We start from the raw sequence: 15,013 nt of genomic DNA on the forward strand, positions 1-15,013 counted from the left end.
ATCTAGCCTCTGAGCCTCTACCCATCCTTTCCCTCTGTCCTTATTCCTGCTCTGACTTGCAAACATCCGTGCATCCTTCGAGACCCCACCCAGGCAGAGCCACGGGGCTGACGACCGAGCTGGGGGCTCTACCTCGTGCACAGGGTCCCACAAAGATTGGGTCCCGCTTTCCACCCCCTGGAGCGTCCTCCCCCTCCTGCGCTCCTTGGAGTCACACACCTTCTCTAGTTCAGTCCCGACTCGCGTCACCAGAGCGTGTGGCTTAGTGAGAGTGGAAATGACCCTGGGGTTGGCACGTCAGAACCCGGGTTCTGCCCAGCAAGCAGATTCAGGGACAGCTGACCTTTGGCCCAGAGCCCTGTCCTTGTCTTTCGAGGAGCCCCAAGGGCCCACTGTCGGAGTCCCGTGAGATGTGCCTCCCTGGCTGGTGTGCTCCACGCAGATGCGAGAGCCCAGGCCTTGTGGTTTCCTGGCTGCTGCCTGGACCTGGGCCCTCACGCCCGGAGTGCCAGCATCTCTGTGTTACTCCACATGCGGGGTCGGGTGGAGGCCCTGTGGGTGCCCCCAGTGTGTCTGCCCCGCCCTCTGTCCCCATTAATCCACCTCCCACCGCCCTCTCGGCAGACCCCGTGCACAGTGAAGATGCCCTCTCCCTCGCAGGGAGCAATGGCCCCAGGTGCTGGCGGCCACCTTCCCTCTGAAGGTGTGAGCACACAGGAGGGTGTGAGAGGTGGCCACCCACTGGACCCACCACTGCCTGAGCGGAGATGCTGGAGCCGGCCACAGGGCTGAGCGCTGGCGGGAACCCCACCTGATGGGTGGTGGGCCCTGGGGGGGGCTGTCCCCCAAGACAGGCCCCTTGGCCCCAACCGCTCAGCCCTGGGCGTCCTTGCCCACTCGCCCCCTCCAGACTCAGGACCCCCGTCCCAGCAAACTGTAGAGCGCCAGGTGCTCTCACCTGCTGGTCCGCACCTCCGTCTGTGAGTGAGGGGAGGGGCTGGCTTGGCCCCCTTGTCTGGGCAGGACCCCTCCCGGGCCCCAGGGATGTCCATCACCGAGCCAGGTCTCTCCAGGCGGGGGACATGGGGAGGCCACAGTGTGACGGGGAGGTGGGGTCACTTGCTGTGACTGGGGTTACAGGCAGGTCCAGCCCTCCCCGCAGCGGCTCAGGTCCGAAGGCAGCCGTGAGGTGCCTGAGCCCGGATGTCTGGGCACTGTGGGCGGATGCCACTTTCTGGCTAACTCTCCAGTTCGGGACAGTCAGCCCGGATGGGACGAGGCGGTGACCTGGGGGCCGCCCCTCCGTCAGTCTCATCGGAGTTTCCAGCTGCTGGTGGGCGTGGGAGGGCCGGGCGGGGCGCAGGAGCTCCTGTGATGTGGGCGTGAGCGCACGAGCAGGGCCCGAGCCTTGGCGGTGAGGCCACGTGTAAAGGAATCAAAAGATGCCCAGTCAGGAACCTGGGGTGAAGAAGTGGTCTGCTGGCTCCCAACACACATTCCAATAATGACTGTTATCACTGCTCTGGGTACGAAGCGGCAGCTTCTCGCAGGCCTGGAGCCGTGTTTTGTTTGCTCCTTTCTGGCTCTACCTTCAGGGGAGCAGGGGAGTGACCCCTGACCGGGGGCTGGCCGCTTGTGACGGTTCTGAGGGTGGCTTTTAAGGCTTGAGTGAGGCCCATCTTGTGAGGGCGGGGGGAGTGGAGACTGTGTCCATCACGTTGTTGCCCTGAAGCCCCCAGGACGTGGGCTCCCCTCGGAGGCCCCATCCTGGCCTTTAAATGGGCACGGTTTGGGGGTGGTCATCCAGAGCCCCCCTTCTGCAGGCTGGACACTGCCCTCTGACCAGCGGCGCCCTGCGTGTGGGGGGGACGGCCAGGTGACCGGATGCCAAAAACACCAGCTTGGTTTAAATTACGGTTTTCCAGAGGGACGCGGAGAGTGCTGGCTGCAGTGTGTGTGTCACCGAGAGCTATAATCCATTTTCCTAAGTACAAAAATATCTCCCAATTTGTTTTATTCGTGGAACGTAGCGTTTCCACTTGAAAGGACGCTCCTCGGCTGACCTTACAGGCTCAGGAACACGGTTCCTCCCCGATCCTTCCAGGCCTTTGGTGCTTCAGGGCCTCCTTGGGGAGGGGGGGGGGGTCTACCCCACCCCAGGCTCCAGCCCCGTGCCCAGGGCTCCCCCGGTTTCACGAGATGTCTGGGAGGGGAGCCGTTTGCAGCCTCCAGAGGTGGGAGGGACCTCCAGGGGACAGGGCACCCCAGGCCGTCAGGCTCCGCGGGTCACGGCCCGCCAGTCCGCTTGCCTGGTGCTCTGGGTTTTTGTGTTTTTTAAGTGGTAGAGTACACGTAACATAAAAGTTGCCGTCTTAACCGTGTTAAGGGTCCGGTTCAGGGGCATCAAACACATTCACAGTGTTGTGCAGCCGTCCCCTCCGTCGTCTCCAGAACTTTCTCATCTTCCCAAACTGAGACTGTGTCCCCATGAAACACTAACCCCCAGCCCCGGGCCCCCAGCCTCTCCTTGCCGTCTCTGTGACCCTGGCGCCTCCAGGGACCTCAGAAGTGGAGCCACACCGTGTCTGTCCTCCTGGGTCTGGCTCATCTCACTCAGCATCGCGTCCTCAGGGCTCACCCAGGCTGTAGCAGGTGTCCGAGTTTCCTCCCTTTCTCGGGCTGAGTCACATTCCACCGCACGGATGGCCCACGTCTTGTTTATCCGTTTACCCACTGCGCCCCGCCTTCGTGGCTGCCAGCCTGAGCCGCGCTGCTGTGGGCGGCGGGGCTGTGCAGGGACCTGGGCGTCCTGCTCTCAGGCGCTCTCTGCTGACCGGCCACGTCCTGGGCGCTGGGTGGCCATGGCCCCGAGCCGGCTGTGAAGCTTTCCTGCAGCGTCTCGCCCACAGGGTGTGTCTGGGGGCCCAGCACCCCTCGTGGTTCCCTGCTGAGGTCCTGGTGGCCCTACTGTGGCCAGAGGCTGCTCTGGAATCACGGACAGGTGACCGAGAGCCCCCTGTGTGGTGGTGGTAATGTGATGACAGCTCGGGGAGGGGACCGGTCCTTGTGCACACCCCACACTGGGCCCTTGACGGGGGGCATGGTCACCCCGGAAGTAAGTGCCACTTCAGACATGGATTGGGGTCCTGATGGGCCCCTGGCTTGTGGCACCTCGGAGAGCATGATGTCTGTGGGAGGAGGGCGGGAGGAGGCCCAGGAGTGTGGCGGGTTCCGAGGAGGGGACCTGGCTGGCGGCTGGACACCCCCGAGGAGTGGCTGCTGACCCCATGGGGCTGGTCCACGTGACGCAGGCGCCACAGACAGGGAGCTGCGAGGGAGTCTCTGGGAGGAGCTGCCTCAAGCAAAACCAGACAGTCACTTTCCCCAGGTGTTTTGGGCTAAAGAGGGTTGAGGCTCGGGACCGGGTTTACCTGGGAAGAGCAGCCGACATACCTGGACTCACTGCCCAGACTCAGCTGCTTGGACGCCCCGTCTCTGTGGCCGGAGCCTGGGACGCCAAGGAGCCGGGCCATTAGCTTTTTCTCACCATCTGTGAAACCAAAACCAACAGCGGCTGGCACACCCAGCTCGCTTCCTCGCCCGGGCGGCTCCGGGTTGCGTGGGAAGTGGCTGCAGGGTGCAGGGGGCTGAGGCCGCGGGACCCCCCGTCCAGTGTAGTGGATAACTCAGTGACTGAGTCTCTCTCCACTCACCGGCAGTTATTTCAACTGAATTTCTGTTTTCTGTGGAGTCGAGTGTTGAACCGAAGTGTCCCGGGTTTGGGGGCAGGCAGGGAGGCAGCCCCCCCGGCGTTCCCAGCTGCTCGTCTGTCTTGGCGGGGCCGAGGTCCCCACCTCAAGTCCCCCTTGACGGAAAGGCAGTGCTACCTGTGGTGCTGCTTCTGGGGTCTCACGAAGCAGATTCTTGTGCCTTCAACCCAATCGGTCACCGTCTGCACCTCCGTCCAGGGTCGAATCGGAGCTGGTCCATCATGGGCAGGCATCAGCGTGACCTGCTGAGGTCCTGGCCCCTGCGCTGCACCCCCGGGGTCTGAGTCAGTCGGTCGTTGTCGGGGTTCGGTGGGGGGGGCGTGCACCTGGCTTGCTGCAGGTTCCCAGGCCATGCCGTGCACCTGGTCCGCACAGCCCCCGCTGAGGAACGTGGTCGAAGGCTGTGTTTCTGGACGCCCCTCGCTCCTCCCCGCTCCCCTCCGGCCCCCCAGCTGGGCTCCAGCTGCAGCAGGGGAAGCCTGCCACATGTGAACCTGGCCTCGGCCGTGCTGGAGCCTTCTGGCCCCGAGACGAGCAGCTCCCTGTGTGGTCTTGCTGAATCCGTGCCCTCCGAGTTCAGTCCTGCCTCGGGGCCTTGGCTCGTCCTGTGCCCCCGCCTCAGATCTCCTCCCCCTGGTCTTTTCAGGGGGCCCCTCAGGCTGGGCTCAAATTCGCCTCTTCAGAAGTCCTCTCTGAACGGTCTGGACTGCGGCTCTGCCTTCCCTTCTCTCCAGGGCCTGCGCTCGTTTTCAGGACAGTTAACGCTTGTGTGATGATTGCTGACCGGCCGGCCGGCAAGGCCTGGTGAACAGGAATCCACACGCTCTTCGCCGCTGAACCCAGCAGGTGGAGCGTGCGGGGCACCCAGGTTGCTGGGGGTGACACGGGGGTAACAGCGAGTGAACGAGGAACCGCCGGGCGGGAGCTCTGGGTTCAGCCGGAGAAGCCGGGCGGCGGCGGGCGCGTAAACGTAGCCCAGTAGGGCCTCCCACCACTCTTCTTTGAAAAGAAGGAAAAACAAAAATGAAACAAAGCACGAAGTAGCCTCTTTGCGTGCCAGCTGGGGTGGGGCCGGGCACTGCGCGGCCGTGGTGACAGAGGCCAGTGTCCCGAGAAGGATGGCCCTTTGTGCTCCGTGGGGCGGCCATGGCCCGTCCTCGGCTCTGCACAATGCTCTTCTCTGACGCCTCTGAGGGCGCTGTCGGGACCTCGGTGAGGAAGGGGTCCTCACGGCCCCCTGGTGACGCGCTCCGGCCCAGGTGCCCTTGGTCTTATGCGCCCTGCGGCGGCAGCTGCCTACGCGCTCTTTGGGGACGCACCCTGGGGAGGTGGAGGTGCAGCCTCTGCTGGTGCCTCTCCTAAGCCACCTACCCGGTTCCCTGGGGGACCCTGTGCTATTTGGCGGGTGATGGGGGTGGCCTGGCCCCCGGCAGCCATCCGAGGCAGTGGTTCCTTCTCCCCCTGAGGTGGGAGCGGGGAGGCCGTGCACCCTCCCCAGGCTCCGTATGTCCGGCGAGGCTCCCAACCCGAGATCCGTGGTCCTCTGAGCCCACGTCGCTCTGGTGACCCCGCACCGAGGGAGCAGGCGCGGGCGCCAGGGGAGGGCCGGCTGGTGCAGCCTGGGAGACAGCGTTCAGCAGATCGCGCGGACACCCCGTGACGCTGCCAGGGCCACCCCCACCCCCTGCATCACCCACGAGAGGGAGGGCGTTTAGTCACACGCGAGAAGGTTCGAGGCCCCCTTCGGAATCAGAGCTGAAACTAGACGGCACCCGTCACCCACAGCCTGGGGAGATGGCGGTGCGGCCGTTGAGAACGGATGGAGCGGACCCAGCGCTCAGACTCGCCCGGCACAGAGGGACGTGCTGGGGTTCCTCTCAGCCACACCCCGGTTATCTGAAGGCACCTGAGCCCTCGAGGGGCCCCGGGAGTTCCTGGCGCCTGGAAACGTCCCGCGCCCTGACCTGAGTGGCGGAGAGACTCACTGCGCTGCACGATCAGGGTCGGACAGGTTAAGGTTTGAGAGTTGCGTCCGTGCAGAGAGGATTTTACAAGCATACGAGCCCCGTGAGGGGAGGGCCAGCCGCGAGGGGAGCTGGTGCCGCCCGGCCGCGCCTGGGTCACATGACTGCCCCTCCACAGACTCTGGTCCCCTTTGAGAAAACCGCAGGTGGCGTCTCTGGAGGTGCTCTGTGGGGAGCATCTCGGGGCAAAGCCGGGCGGACACACTCCCTGCCCGACTCCTCGAGGGCCTTGCTGAGCGGAAGCTGGTGTCTCTTCTCCCCGACGCCCGGCAGGGGCGTCGTGCAGGCTCGCTGGGCGGGCAGGGGCTCGCGGGGACAGACGCGCAGGCCCCGGGTCGCTCTGTAAACTGTCGCCTCCGTTCCCCTGACACCTTGTGGGCGGGCCGGCCACTGCTCTCCAGCCTTGCTCACAGCGGACCCCGTTGTCACCTGCGTGGTGCCCCGCAGGCTGGCGACTCTGTGCCGCAGTTATTACCAGGAGAATGAGTCATTGATTCCATAAGAATCGCTTCCATGATTCACCGCAATCCATTCTTTCCCGACATGCGTGCTTTCTGCCAATGGGAACCATTCTTAAGCTCATTGACATCGAGCGAATGAACAGTGGTTGTGTTAATTTATAGTAAGCGAATCTGCATAATAAACAATCTGGGCCATTCTTGCAGGATGCGGACGTGCGGCCCCTGCATAGTAGGGACACTGTGCGGCGGGCGCCGCCCTCCCAGGCTGAAAGGGAATCTTGTCCGCCTTCTGGGCTCGGCCCTCGGCGCCAGCCTCCGCTCCCATTGAGCACGGGCCCGGGCGCTTGGGTGCTGCCCGCGGGAAGGCCGGGGAGGCTCGGGAAGCCTGGCTCCTTCCCGGCCGCGGGGCCCGCCGGTGGGGGTGGGCCGGGGGCCGGGCTGCCCCCGGAGCCTCGGGCAGTGGGAACGGCAGGGCGGGCTGTCCGCGAGTGAAGTGCCGGGGCCCGCACGGGTGGGGCGAGAGCGCCGTGGCAGGCGAGACCCCCTGGTGTGCGGTCAGGGAGCCCGAGGCCCGGGTGGACAGCCCGCCCGAGTCGCAGGCCGACCCGGGAGGTGGCGGCACTCGCTCTCCTGCCGACCAGGAGCCGGAGCGGCGCGCCCGCCTGGGGCCTGGCCCGTCTCGTCGGCACTGCCCGCCGAGGGCCTCCGCCTTCGTGTCCGTCCAGCCTCGGCTCTGGGTAGGGCTGGGCGTGAGGCGGGTGCCTTGGCCGATCCTGGGCCTGGGCAGGGCAGTGCCGAGTTCTGCCCGCCTGCAAGGGATCTGGGGGCTGCAGCGGCCTTGTGCCCTCCTGGGGTATGGAACAGAGGGCTCCCCGCGCAGGAAGCAGCAGTGTAACCCCTGGGCCCCCTGACACGGTCCCCCTGTCCCCCGGAGGTGCATGTGGACGGAGGGTGGGTGGCCCCAGCCCCCCTGACGCTGTCCCCCTGTCCCCTGAAGGTGTATGTGAACGGAGAGTGGGTGACCAACATCAGTGAAGGCGGCAGCTTCGGGGAGCTGGCCCTCATCTACGGCACCCCCAGGGCGGCGACTGTGAAGGCCAAGACGGACCTCAAGCTCTGGGGCATCGACCGGGACAGCTACCGGCGCATCCTCATGGTGAGTGAGTGGTGCGTGTGTGGAGGCTTCGCCGGGGCTGGGAGGGCAGCCAGCCGAGTCTGATGCGCACCAGGCATCTCGCGGGAACCCTGGTTGTGTCCAGGTGGGGGCCCTAAGTAAGGATGAGATGGGTGGCAAGTGTCGGAGGGCGTTCAGGAAGGTTACCCAAGAGGCAGGCAGACAGCTGGGGAAGCCCTTTTGCTTTCCTCCCCGTTCTCCTTACAGCTGGAATGCGGTTGTGATGGCTGGAGCTCCAACTGCCATTCTTGACCCTGAGGTGACGTTCCCCAAGGTGGAGGAGCGGATCACTGAGAGGAGCCTGGCCTCTGGGGCACGGTGGGACCGCAGTACCGGGCAGGCTGCTGGCCTCTAGGATTCCTGACCTGGGGACTGTCATGTCAGGTTTCTCACATGCAGCCAGCTCCCCTCTTAGTTGGCACGGTGTGGGTGTAGGTGCACACACCTGTGGAGGCTCACCGTGGGGCTCTCGGGAGCAACGGGGCAGGTGTTCACGGAAGGCTCCGGAGATGAGCCTGTGCGCTGAGAAGGCCCCTCCCAGGCAGAGGAGGCGGGACCTTCCCGTGCCCCGCTGAGTGTCCATCCTGCACGCGCACTGCCGGGTTCTCGGTGCTGGGACCCGTCAGGGAACTGGGAGGCTGGCGTGCTGGTGGAGATGGCGGAGCAAACATACACCTCCTGTCGACAGTTTCCACGGAGAATGATAGAGCAGAGAGGGGCAGAGGTGGGGGCGGGGGGCTGATGTTTTAAAGAAAGCCCCGAGGCCCCCCTCCCTGAGACCCCTTTGTGACGAGGTGGTGTCGAGCAGAGGTCTGGAGCGGGGAGCCCTTGGCTGTCCAGGGGGAGGGTGTTCGGGCAGTAGAAACAGCCAGTGCAAGGGCCCTGGGGTGCAGGCCTGGCTGGCCTGTTTGTGGACCAGTGGGGACACAGGATGCTGGGATCCTGTGGTGGGGGTGGGGGGGCCTGGACTCAGACTCTGAGTGCACTGGGAGCCCCGGCAGGAGTGTGGGCAGAGAAGTGGCAGGAGCCGCCCTGGACCCGGAGATGCCCAGGCACTTGGGGGCCTTCTGGGTGAGGGTGGAGAGAGGTCCTCGCTGGCCGCTCCGGTCTGGGGGTGGTTCCCTTGTGGCCGCAGGTCTCCGGGCAGAGGCCCCTGGGAGCTGAGTGCCCCGTCCTCGCGGAAGTCACACTCCCCGGCTGTCTGTGCTCGCCAGGGGTGACCGCCGGGCCAGGTGCTTTTCTGCTGATCAGGGGTGGTGCTGGAGGACCTGGGCGGGGGTGGGCTCATTCCTGAGGGCAGCCCCCGGGGCTGGCGATGGTGTTTGCTCAAAGGCGGCCCCTGTGGGCCTGGGACCCGAGGAGTCCCGACGGCCTGGAGGGGGGTGACCCAGGTGAGCAAATTGCTGGGAGGCCCCGGGGCTGGACGTGCCGCTGCCAGGTGCCCTTTGGGCCTAGGTTGTCTCCTGAAGGCCAGCCTGGGCGGTGCAGTTTCTGGGGCGCGGGCTGTGGTTTGGGATGCTCTGGGGAAGGTCTGGGATGTTTAGGACAGGCTCTGTGAGCTCAGTCCCAGCTGAGCCTGGAGAGCCGGTCCTGCCCCAGGGGCCCCTCCAAAGGGGAACGAGGGAGAAGGGGTCGCGGGCTGCCGTGCTGGCTCCGCCGTAGCTCCTGGTCCTTCGTGGTGCAGGGAGGGGCCGGTTCAGCCCCGGGGGCATCTGTTTCGTGTGGCTCGTCGTCTGTGCACTCGGGGGTCATCCACTGGGGGAGACACTGCCCTGCCCTGTGAGGTGAGGCCTCGTGGAATGCGCCTCCCGCTCTTTGGTCTTAAACCTGCCCATTCCTGTTTTCTCCGGGAGAGATCACTGTCTGTGGAGGGAGGCGCCCCAGGCGCCCTCCCCCTTGCTGTCTCCTCTGGACGCACCTGGCCCGTTGCATAAGCCATTGTTTCTCCGCCATCGTGTCGTCCTTGGCTGTGGGATTTTTGTGGCTGGAACAGGACATTCAGGGAAGTTCCCAAACCACCGAGGCAGCTGGCGCTTCCTCCGTTTTAATTCTGGATCCCCGGCCACTAAGAATAGCCGCGGCTGCTCTGGGAGCTACAGAGCCCCTGCGTCTCAGAAAGAAAATGCCAATGTGGCCTAGTCGGAAGGGAGTGTCCGCGGACGGCGCCCGTTGCTGCATCAGCCCGTGGCTTGGGCGGACTCGGATGCACCCATCGTGCGCCGAGTGACCCTGAGCTGGACACGCGTGGGGGACACGGGATGCAGGCTGGTAGTGCCTTCAGGGAGCGGGCCCCCCACCTCTGAATCCCAGAACATCTGACCCGAGAGGCTCCGCTGCTCCACGCGCTACAGAAAGACGGACGGACGGACGGAGCTTGGCGAGGCCAGCCACGTGCGCCGCCTCTGAGCAGGATGGGGGCTCGATCCCCTCCGGGCCCCCAGGCCGGGGCCAGCGCCCCCAGACTTCACTCTTTCAAGCTTCAGTACCTTTTGTTCACCCTGAATCTTACGTGAGACCCCAAGTGGGGATTGATGAGTGCAAAATCCTGTTGTGGAGTCTGGGCTGGGGTCTCCAGAGCCCCACTTGCCTGGGGGGGCCCGAGACACCCGGAACCAGGTCCTGAGCCGCAGCGCTGAGCTCCACCCCACCTGCTTGGGCCCCTGGCTCCCATCCATGAAGTGGGGCAGCAGGGGCCTGGGACCCCCTTGTCGTGGGAGCTGGGGCGGTGTGTGCGTGTGTGTGTGTGTGTGTGTGTGTGCGCGCGCGCGCGTGCGCGCACACGCACACTTCATTTCGTGGCTGCAGGGCCGGTCGGGATTGAACACGTAAGGGGAAAGGGCATTCGGAGTGGTCGGTCCAGGTCGAAGGGTCATCTTACCCGACGTAGATTTCCTCCTCAGCCTGGTGGGTTCGCACCCTCCCCCGAGCTGCAGCCCGGGGGGCAGGCCCGCTGTGAACGCTCTATACCCAAGGGTGTGTGTGCGCTATGGCCAGAGGCCTGCTGTCCGCCGGGACCCAGGTCCCCAGCCCGTCCTCGGGGCCGGCTCAGTCCACGCAGGTGGGGCCTGGATTTCACAGCCATTTTAGGTTCCAGTCTTAGGACAGAACGCTTCCCCGGCGACAGCAGGGTGCGGTGGAAGGCTTCACAGAAGGAGCCTCACGTTGGACATCGGGGTTCCGGGCTGGCCTCACGCCTGCGCCTGTGGGTCGGGGCTGGGGGCGGGGCCGTGTCTCCAGCCACAAGCGGCCCCGAAGTGAGGTTCCGGGCCCCGCTGCTGGCGGTGAGGTGGGAGGTCAGGGAGTGCTGGCTTCCCCTCCCTGCCCGGCCCATCCGTCCCCATCCATCTGTCCCGGCTCAGGCGAGGGCGCCGGCTCCACTGCCCTGCGGGGGGAGGGGCGCGGGAGGAGTGGGCGGCGGGAGGGGCACGAGGGCGTGCGAGGCGTGGCGTGGCCGGTGCCGGCGGGACGTAGGCGGCCTTCCCCGCGGTCTCTACTCCTCAAAGTGGGCCCGACGGGACCCCAGCACAGAGATGTGGAAACCGAGGCTGCAAGAACCAGGGAGATGGGCGGAGCTGAGCGGGACTGGGCCCCCCACCACCACCACCACCAGCGTGGGTCCTCTGCAGACATCCATGAGGACGAGGGTTCCAGGCCCCGCTGGCTCCTTCCCTCAGCGTGGCCTTGGGCAGGCCCCGTACCTGTGACGGGAGTCGTGCACAGGGCCGGCCTCACCAGGCACAAAGCCCACCTTGGCGTTGCCGGCAGATGCGCTGCAAAGCCCCCAAGGTGACGGGCTGGCGCCCTGGACACCTGTGTGATGCATGAACCGACACTGGGGGCTCCCGGCCCTGCCTCCCCGGCCGTCTCATCCCAGGAGGAAAGCTTCCGACGGGAGGCGCCTTGGTCAGCCTCGGAGGCGGGTCTCCTTGCCTGAGGGTCCCGGGCGGCCACCTCCAGCTGTCATCCTGCGGCGGGAGATGGATGGGCCAGTTGGGCAGAGCTTTAATGTCTAGGGTTCCTGGGCAAACACGCCTGCATTCCAGCGGGTGGGCGTAGCTGCTGGGAGGTCAGCAGGAATATAAATTATCTTTCAAAAGAAGCGCCTTTCTCGAGGCCGGCGGGGTCTGACGGGGTCTGAGACGGCTCGGCTCGGGCCGGGGGCTGAGCTGAGCTGAGCATGCTGCCACGCAGGCGTCCAGACCTGCCGCAAGCGGACACACAGGGCCCCAAGACTCCTAGGTTCTGCCGCTGACCCCCAGGACGCCGTGTCCCCTCCGTGGCCGCCAGCCGGCTGTGCAGGAGCCCCATCTACGCCCTCTTGGTTCAGTTATGATGTGGTCTTGGGTCCCAGCCCTGTGGGGCTCTTTGCCGGATGGAGGGGCCCTGGGGTGTCTCTGCGCTTCTGTGAGGGAGGCAGGGAACCTCCAGGATTCCAGATTCGAGACTGGCAGCCTCTTTAGCGCTGGTCTGGCCCTGAGCCACGGAGAGCCTATGGGGAGTCTGAGGCCGGGTCGGGGGGCAGTGCCGAGGTCCTCTCACCACGTCAGCCGATCGATGTCTGCTCGCGTAACTGTCACAGAATCCTGTGGGGCAGGAGTTAAGACACCCCATTGTCCAGATGAGGAAACTGAGGCTCAGAGAGGGTGAGCCGGCTCGGGGCACGTGGGTACGGAGTGAGGGGTGGGATTTGAACCTGGGGCTTCTGAACCCACTCGACGTTCAGGTCTCCCGGCTCCCCCCGTCCCGTGGGTCTGGATGAGGCCCAACCTCATGTGTACGGTTAGGACGGAGACCCCGGAGGGGGAGGTGCGGGGAGGTCTGGGCCATGAACGGCGGCCGCCGCTCAGGCCCTTTCTTGTTCGAGGGGCTTCCGGGATCTCCTTTTAGGAGTTCAGAGTCACTTGGGGAATTTGGGAATGTGGAAAGGGTCGGGGCGTGAAGCCCTTCTGAACACCTGCTTCTCCGTGTCTCCCCCTCCCACAGGGCAGCACGCTGAGGAAGCGCAGGATGTACGAGGAGTTTCTCAGCAAGGTCTCCATCCTGGGTGCGTGCCCCCCACCTGGCCGCCCGGGGATGCGGCCCAGCTGTTCCCACGTGCCGTGCAAGTTGGGGACACACATGCATGCTCACACCTGTGCAGTGCACCCCCACACACATGCACACACACACAGATGCATCGTGTATGCAGGCACGTGCCTGCCCACACACACACACACACACACACACACGCACGCACGCACACTGTGTCTGCCCTCCATCCATCCGTGCTTTGCATGTCCGTCTCTCTACCATCAACGCCATTCTCTCCACGTCGGTCCGTTTGGAGCTGTGTCGAGCGTCTTTCCCGACCTGTTTGGGTTTTCCTCCATGGGGGTTCTCGTGTGCCCCCTGCTTTTCTTGTCCTGGGATGTGAGAGACACGTCGGCCACATTTCCGTTGACTGCCGGGAGCGTCAGCAGGGCTCTCTCCAGCAGAAGTTTCTCAGCGTTGTGAAGTTGCTTTGACATACACGACAGTGACGTATCATTCTGGACCAGCCAGCCCGGTAGAACTTTTGGCAGCGATGCAGGTGTTCCGTATCTGTGTGGAGCACTTGAGAATTTTAATTTTATGTCCTTTTAATCAGTTGGAATATGAATCAGTGTGTGTCTAGCAGCTACCCTTAAGGACAGGGAGGGGGACCCGCTTGGGAAAGTGAGTGATGTCTAAGTGCTAAGGCCCTGGGAACCGTGGGAGATAACCGTCCAGCAGGGGTTCCTGCGGGAACATCACAGCCTTCAGAACCCCAGGCTGGACTTCTGGGTGCAGGTGGTGAGTGAGGCTTACTTAGCCTTCTTTTCTAAGAACCTTTGGAGTGAGAGGGAGGAGATGCAGGTGCGCTTTCGTGGGTGCAAAGGCGTCAAGGAGACCAGGACACACGGTGGAGCAAAGACAGCCTCTTCAATAGGGGTGCTGGGAAAGCTGGACGGCTGTGTGGAAAAGAATGAAGTTAGAACACTCCTAACACCACACACAAAAGACCCCTCAAAATGGATTAACGACCTAAATGTAAGACCAGACACTATAAAACTCCTAGAGGAAAGCATAGGAAGAACACTCTTTGACATAAATCACAGCAAGATCTTTTTGGCTCTGTCTCCTAGAGAAATGGAAATAAAAAACAAGAATAAACCAATGGGACCTAATTAAACTTAAAAGCTTTTGCACAGCAAAGGAAACCATAAACAAAACGGAAGAACGACCTACAGACTGGGAGAAAATATTTGGAAGTGATACTACTGACAAGGGATTAATTTCCAAAATATACCAACCGCTTATGCAGCTCAATATCAAAAAAACCCACTCAAAAAATGGACAGAAGATCTCAACAGACATTTGTCCAGTGAAGACATACAGACGGCCAACAGGCACGTGGAAGGGTGCTCAACGTTGCTAATTAGTCGAGAAAATGCAAATCAAAACCACCATGAGGTGCCACCTCACACTGGTCAGGATGGCCGTCATCAAAAGGTCTACAAATAACAAATGCTTGGACAGGGTGTGGAGAAAAGGGAGCCCTCCACTGTTGTTGGGAATGTACGTTGGTGCAGCTACTAGGGAAAACGGTATGGAGGTTCCTCGAAAACCTAAAAATCGAACTACCATATGATCCAGCAATCCCACTCCTGGGCGTATACCCAGACAAAACTATGATTCGAGAAGATACATGCACCCCAGTATTCCCAGCAGCACTAGTCGCTATATAGCCAAGACACGGAGACAACCTAAATGTCCATGGACAGATGAATGGATAAAGAAGATGCGGTGTGTATATATATACACAGTGGAATACTACTCAGCCGTAAAAAAGAATGAAATAATGCCACTTGCAGCAACATGGATGGACCTAGACATGATCCTACGAAGCAAGAAAGTCAGAAAGAAAAATACCACATGGTATCACTTATGTGTGGAATCTAAGAAAAATGATGCAAGTGAACTTACTTACGAAACAGAAAGAGACTCACAGACACAGAAAACAAACTTATGGTTACCAAAGGGGAAAGGGGGGGGGGATAAATGAGGAGTTTGGGATTAGCAGAGACACACCACTGTATATAAAATAGATAAGCAGCAAGGTCCTACTGTAAAGCACAGGGAACTATACTCAGTATCTCGCAATAACCGATAAGGGGGAAGAATCTGAAAAAGGATATATATATATGTGTGTATATATATATACATAATATGTGTATATACACCTGAAACGATCACATGTACTTCAGTTAAAAACATGGTTAATTAAAAAAGAGACACAGACATGGATGTTCATTTCAGCAATTCCTACAATGACAAGAAAGTAGAAACGACCCCAAATCTGTCATCGCAGGAAGGTCCTCGCGACCGGGTGTCCGTGTGGTGCAGGTTTATGCTCCAGTAAAGCGCACGGACTAGGTCTCCACGTGTCAACACGTTTCGACATGGATCTCGGACACAGAAGATGGCGCAGATGACGGTGCGTCTCTGCACAATTTTGGCAGCGCTGGGTCGTGTTTGCGCAGCTGTGTTACAGGAAAGGGGTAAGACCACCTATGGGGCGGAAAC

General features: G+C 62.4%; 1 protein-coding gene across 3 annotated transcripts in view; it reads left to right on the forward strand.

The window, feature by feature from the left end:
* PRKAR1B (protein kinase cAMP-dependent type I regulatory subunit beta) overlaps positions 1 to 15,013 on the forward strand; it is a 97,367-nt gene that overhangs the window by 65,709 nt on the left and 16,645 nt on the right. For all 3 annotated transcript variants that reach the window (XM_067012909.1, XM_059038532.2, XM_067012908.1), the window contains exons 7-8: positions 7,253 to 7,411; positions 12,413 to 12,473. In XM_067012909.1, the coding sequence (XP_066869010.1) occupies positions 7,253 to 7,411; positions 12,413 to 12,473 (220 nt within the window). The remainder of the gene's footprint in view (positions 1 to 7,252; positions 7,412 to 12,412; positions 12,474 to 15,013) is intronic.

Source organism: Kogia breviceps, chromosome 14, assembly GCF_026419965.1.
Source record: "Kogia breviceps isolate mKogBre1 chromosome 14, mKogBre1 haplotype 1, whole genome shotgun sequence".
NCBI lineage: Eukaryota > Metazoa > Chordata > Mammalia > Artiodactyla > Physeteridae > Kogia > Kogia breviceps.